The following is a 7,107-nucleotide window of genomic DNA, read 5'->3' on the forward strand; positions in this document are numbered from 1 at the left end:
GCATGTGCTACCACGCCCGGCTGATTTTTTGATTTATTGTAGAGATGAGGTCTCACTGCCCAGGCGGGTCTCGAACCCACGGGCTCAGGCAATCCACTCACCTCAGCCTCCCAAAGGCGTGGGATTACAGACTGAGCCACCGAGCCCGGCTTGGGATTTTAAATTGAAAAATTATTATGAACATCTTCCCATATATAGGTGAAAAAATATTAACATCATTTATGATCAGTTCAGAGCAGTACATTGATTTAGTGGAGTTGTACATTCCATTACACTGTACAATTTTAAAACAGCTTTATTGAGATATAAATAATACTATAAATTTCACACATTAAACCTCTGTACAACTCAGAGGTTTTTATATATTCATATATTTAATGTATTCATTGATATATATTCATATATTTAATGTATTCATTGATATATATTCATATATTTAATGTATTCATTGATATATATCCACATATTCAATGTATTCATTGACATATATCCACATATTCAATGTATTCATTGACATATATCCACATATTCAATGTATTCATTGACATATATCCACATATTCAATGTATTCATTGACATATATCCATCAATATATATTCACATATTTAATATATTCATACAATTTTGCAACTCTCACCACAATCTAATTTTAGAACATTTTCATCACTCTCAGAAGTCCAGTACCCATTTGCAGTCACTCCCTAATTCTCCCTTCCCCTTAGCTCCTTGCAAGCACTAGTCTTCCTTCTGTCTCTATGGATTTACTTCTGTAATCCGCTTGATTAAATCTCTAATTTTGAATGTTTATGTTGCTTCTGTGTTTTTGCTATGACTAATAAGGTGCTGATAATCTGATAAATATATCTAATACATACACTTTTTTACATGATTATAGTCTTCAATTATAAGATTATATTCTTATTTCTAAAACTACAATATGTGCAAATAGAAGCATGTCCTTTTTTGTTAGTTTCCAGAATTATAAAATGATGCTGTTGAGTGTACATTTTTTTCCTTTTCCTTTTTTGTGGAAAAGTACTCAGTAATTGATGCTGAGAAAAAATATTTTTGAGGATAAGAGTGTATATGTGCAAAAATGAATTTTTAAACATATTGCTATGATCTTCAAAAAATATAAAATTGAATGTACAAAAGATTGGAAGACCAAATACAATGGTCTGGTATTTGCTTCAGTGTCCAGCACTATCATAATGATTCTTAGCATAAAAGCAAAAATTCATGGATCTCAAGTATCTTTAATTGTCAGTAAAACTTATAACTACTACTCTTACTCCTTTGAAAGACACCTTTTCAAAAATTGTGATTTAGCTCCAAAAGTCTAATTTTCTTGCATTATTTTTTACAATAGTTATTGATTTTTAAAAAATATATTTTATTATATATATTTGAATTTTACATTATGTTATGGGATACATATGGGTATTAAAGTGGGAATAAAGCGAAGCAAATTAACATATCAATTATCTCAACTGAATTCATTTTAGAACTTCTTTGCCTTTTTCATGATTTATCAGTAAAGACAACAGTGAATATTAAAACATGTTTCACAGATCAGTTTGTCAAGGATGAATGAACCTGACATTTCCCATTTACACTAATTTGAAGAGTACAGGTTAAAACCCTTTTTTAGTGAGGTCTTTCTGGCTGTGCATATGAAAATGAAAAGTGTACATCCCTTTTATTATATCTGGAAATATATCCAAGTATATATGTACAAAGATATTAAATGATGTATCATCTGTAATAGTGAAAACAGGAAACAATCTAAATATACATCATCAGGATGTTAATTAAAATTTATAGGATACAATAACAAAATGAAATAGTATACAGATATTAGAAATGACGATAATGACTTGGAGAATGTGCTGTAGTACTTTATTAAGTGGATAAAAATGACTTAATAAAAAGCAAAACTGGAAAAGTAGTCACCAAAATCTTAACAGAATCTGGGTGATTTTACTTTCTTTACATTTTTCTATGTAGCTTGAACTTTCCAAAATAAAAAAAATTGTTTATGATCAACAGATTAAAATATAGAAACCTATTTTTATTTGGAAAAAAATCTATGGACTCTCTTTTTTACTTTTAGAGTGGTGGGGTAGAGGTGAGGGTTTGCTACATAAGTAGGATGCATGCAGGTGAAGCTTAGGCCTCTAGCTGGCTCTCTTCCCCTGGTAGTGAACCAGATACCCATTGCGTTGCCATGTGCCCCATCCGCCTCACTCCCTTCCTCCCCTAGCAGTGCCCAGTGACTGCTGATCCCATCCTTGTGCTAATGTGACTGATGTTCAGGGCCCGTTTATGAGTGAGAGCATGCGGTATTCAGTTCTTTGTTTCTGTGATAGTTCACTTACTACGATGGCTTCCAGCTGCATCCAAGTTGCTGCAAAGGCCATGCTTTTGTTCTTCTTTATGGCTGCATAATATTTCATATTTCAATTTGGTGTGTATGTACCAAATTGTCTTTAGCCATCCACTTTCACTGGACATCAGGGTTGGATCCATGTTTTTGCTGTTGTGAATAGTGCAGCAATAAACGTGTGTGCAGGTGTCTGTTCTGTATAGTGATTTAGGTTCCTTTAGGTATATTCCCAAGAGAGGGATTACTAGATTGTATGGAAGCTCAGTTTTTCGTTCTTTGAGAAGTCACCACATTGATTTCCATAGAGGTTGGACTAGTTTACATTCCCACCAACAGTGTAGCAGCATCCCCTTTTCTCCACAACTGCACCAGCACCTGTTGTTTTTCGACTTGTTAGTGATAGCCATCCTTACCAGAGTTCAATGGAGTCTCATTGTGGTTCTGATTTGGAATTTAAATGATGATTTGTGAAACTGAGCGTTTTCTCATGTGTCTGTTGGCTGCTTGTATGTCATCCTTTGAGAAGTGTCTGTACATGTTCTCTGCTTACCTTTTAATGGTTTTTTCCCCTTTCAGTTTGTTTGAGTTCCTTATAGCTCCTTAGGCCTTTGTTAGCTGCATAGCTTGTAAATATTTTTTCCCATTCTGTAGGTTGTCTCTTTACTCAATTGATGGCTTCTTCTGCTGTGCAAAAGCTTCTCAGTTTGATAAAGCCTCATCTATCTATCTTAACTTTTATAGCATTAACTTTTGGGGACTTGATCATGAATTCACTGTCTACTCTGATGTCCAGAAGGATGTTCCCTATGTTTTCTTCTACGATTCTTATAGTTTGAGGTTTTGCATCTAAGTCCTTGATCCAGAATACTGAAGACATTTCAACATAATTCAAATAGTAAGACTTGATGCTAAATGAATACTCGCTTAATCTGGAAGTTGATGTGGATATCCTAATACAAAATGAGTAAAATTGATCCACACTCATACAAAGAAAGCTGTGGGGCAATCCTATTTATAAATATAACTACAAAAACCACATAAAACATTAACAAATCAATTTTGATAGCTTATACCAGGAACACAAATTTGGCTGAGTATTAGGAAAGTTACTAACTGATAGATACTAAAAAAAAAAAGCATCTGTTAAAAAATGCAACAGCCCTATGTGATGATTAAAATACTACTGGTAAAATACAAATAGGATAGTTGCTAAATATGCATACTTTCTTCTGCTTAATATCCTTTAAGTTTCTTTATTGCACTTAAAATAAAAATGTAAAGTCTTAATAAGAGTCAGCATAGTCTGTTTGCCTGCACAGCCTCATATCCCACCATTCTCCTTCTTACTCCAGTCATACTGGTCCATATTTGGTCCTTAAGCACAAAACACCATGTTCTACCTCAGGGCACACATCGCTCTCAGTCTGAAATGCTCTTTGCTCAGAACTTCATGAGACTGGCCTTTTTATGGTGCTTCATGTCTCAACAAAAAATATGCAAAAAATGTAAAAGGAGCTTATCCATCTCTGTGAGGTGGAATTAAATCTAATCTATATATTTTCTTTTTTTAATTTAAATTTTTTAACTTTCTTTTTAAAAAATTTCTCCTTATTTAAAAATTTCAATTTGCTTAGGTTTTCAAAGGGAAAAAAAGTCATAAGCTATTTTAATATTGACTGCATTTTAAATATTTTTGATAAGATATGAAATATTTATCTAATGTTTTATCCAAAATAGATGTTGGTCTAGTGCCATTTACTGAATAATGCAGCCTTTACCTGCCAATTTAAAGTACTACTATAACAATTCACTAAAACCCACATGTACTTGACTCTGTTTCTGAAGTTCTATCCTGTTCTATTGATCTGCTCATTCTAGCATCGGTACCATGCTGCTTTAGAGTCTGGATATTTGGTAGAGCAAGTGCCCCCTTGTTACTCTCTTTCAACATTTTCCTAGCTTATTTTTATGCTTATCGTTAGATAAAATTTGGATTAGCATTTTCCCCCCAGAAAATCCTATGATTTTGACATTGAAGAGGCTGTTTTAGATTAATGCAAGTGAATATGCACCTTTGCAATATTTCATTTTTCTATCTAGAATCTTGGTAATTCTATTCATTTATCAATTTTTTATCTTTTGTCTCTCTGAAGAATTTGAAGGTGCAGCCCAATTCTTAACATTGTAATAATTAATTTGTTGACAATGTGAATGGGATTGCTTTGCATTGTACTTTTACCTGACTGAGGTTTACATATATATGACATATAATAATAATATGGAGCAGTCAATATTTATTGAATGCTCACAGCATGCTATATCTTTGTGTTGAGTACTTTATTACTTAATTTTATCCTTGCCACAACCCTTTTTGCGCACGGAGAATTGAGTTCTAAAGAGCTCAAGTAGCTTCCTGAGGTTTCACGGATAGTAAGTGGCAGTGATCAGACTTGAATTCAAGTACTCTGAATTTTTTTCTTTCTTTTTTTTGAGTTGGAGTCTCACTCTGTTGCCTAGGCTGGAGTGCAGTGGTATACTCACAGCCACCCCAGCGTTGACCTGTTGGGCTCTGGCGATCCTTCTGCCTCAGTCTTCCAAGTAGCCAAAACTACAGATGTGTGTTACCACACCTAGCTAATTTTTTATTTATTATAGAGATGAGGTCTTGCCAAGTTGCCTGGGTTGGTCTCAAACTTGCTGGCTCAGCCAATCCACTCGCCTCAGCCTCCCAAAGTGCTGGAATTACAGGCTGAACCATGGAGCCCAGCCTTGTGCTCCAAATTCTAAAGTGAGCCTTTGTCACTACACTATGTGACTTACTGGGAGCACCATTAGTTTGGGTCTATTCATTTTGTGACTGGCCACTTTACTGACATTCCTTCTTATTTCCAACGACATTTCAATAGATTGACTGAGGTATCCCAGTTAGAACATCATATCAGCAAATAATGATAATTTTTTTCTTTTTCCTTTCCAATATTTTCCCACTTTATCCAACTGTATGGTATCTGTTTCTTATAATGCATGCATCTGTTTTAAACATCATTTTAAAACCTATACAATATCATAATGCACTAATCTTTAAACACTTCAAGAGTGTGGTAAGATGATAGAATTTAAAATAAGGTATAGATACCATTTCTATAATATTGAATATGCCAGATTAGAAGCTGAAATAAAGTTGCATAAAGATTTTCCATGTTATGTTTTTATGCCTGTTATTATTTTGTTGCTTATCTTAAAATATCATAAAATTTAGTCTAAGTTAATTTTAATGCTACAAAGATAGTTACTTTTGCTTATCTTCGTGTCCTTCTTGAGTTGAGGGCACTCTGTAAATATTTATTGGTGCTAATGTTGCAGAAAGTTGAAGGAATGGATGGAGGCAACCAGAGTGAGGACTCAGAGTTCCTGCTCCTGGGGATCTCGGAGAGTCCTGAGCAACAGCAGATCCTGTTTTGGATGTTCTTGTCCATGTACCTGGTCACGGTGGTGGGCAATGTGCTCATCATTCTGGCCATCGGCTCTGACTCCCGCCTGCATACTCCCATGTACTTCTTTCTGGCCAACCTGTCCTCCACTGGCCTCTTCTTTGTCACAAACACGATTCCTAAGATGCTGGTGAACCTCCAGTCACAGAACAAAGCCAATCCCCAAGATGCTGGCGAACCTCCAGTCCCAGAACAAAGCCATCTCCTACACAGGGTGTCTGACGCAGCTCTACTTCCTGGTCTCCTTGGTGGCCCTGGACAACCTCATTCTGGCTGTGATGGCATATGACCGCTACCCATCTGCCATCCCCTCCACTATGTCACAGCCATGAGCCCTGGACTCTGTATCTTGCTCCTCACTTTGTGCTGGGGTCTCTCTGTCCTTTACGGCCTCACCCACACCCTCCTTATGACCAGAGTGACCTTCTGTGGGTCCCGAGAGATGCACTATATCTTCTGTGAGATATACATCCTGCTGAGACTGGCATGTTCTAACATCCAACTCAACCATGCAGTTCTGGTCCCCACAGACTGCTTCATCTTCCTCACCCCCTTAGGGTTCATGATCTCATCCTATGTCCACATTGTCAGAGCCATCCTCCGAATACCCTCAGCCACTGGGAAGTACAAAGTCTTATCCACCTGTACCTCCCATTTGGCTGTGGTCTCCCTTTTCTACGGGACACTAGTTATGGTTTTCCTGCAACCCCTTCATACCTACTCCATGAAGGATTCAGTAGCCACAGTGATGTATGCTGTGGTGACGCCCATGATGAATCCTTTTATCTACAGCCTAAGGAACAAGGACATGCATGGGGCTCTTGGAAGACCCCTCCAAAGAAAGGCCTTTCAGAGGTTGACATGAAGGTAAGTTTGGGCATTGACATGGAGATTGGAAATTTCCTTCACTACATGTAAGGCCTGTGGGGGATAGAGGAATGATAAGAATATAGATTCAGTTCAGAATGGTTTATTGATTTGTGGTATAGCAAAGACACCTATGTGTAACCCAGTTGTAGCTGCACCAGACTAATCTGGTTCAACTTTTATGCAATAAGGTTGTGAGTTCTTTTTCAGTGGCCGTGGACCCTCAGGTCATGTGACCTGAGCATGTCCAGATGAAACAAATGTGCAACCAGTAGTGGAACCTAAATGATTGGTCCTGGAGTGGGGATTGAATTAAGAAGTGGACACCCCATAGTGGGATCCAAGATCCAACCAGGTTGAGCT

At 36.7% G+C, this 7,107-nt stretch overlaps 1 protein-coding gene across 1 annotated transcript; it reads left to right on the forward strand.

Annotated features, from left to right (window-relative positions):
* The first annotated feature begins 5,761 nt into the window (after nt 1–5,761).
* Nucleotides 5,762–6,742, forward strand: LOC103255701 (olfactory receptor 1D2-like). Its single transcript, XM_008053661.1, is given in 3 exon segments — nt 5,762–6,007; nt 6,045–6,171; nt 6,174–6,742. Coding segments are annotated over 3 exon segments (942 nt in total).
* Nucleotides 6,743–7,107: the final 365 nt, after the last annotated feature.

This window comes from Carlito syrichta, unplaced genomic scaffold, assembly GCF_000164805.1.
Source record: "Carlito syrichta isolate Samal-C Ts95f unplaced genomic scaffold, Tarsius_syrichta-2.0.1 Scaffold288350, whole genome shotgun sequence".
In the NCBI taxonomy this organism is placed as follows: domain Eukaryota; kingdom Metazoa; phylum Chordata; class Mammalia; order Primates; family Tarsiidae; genus Carlito; species Carlito syrichta.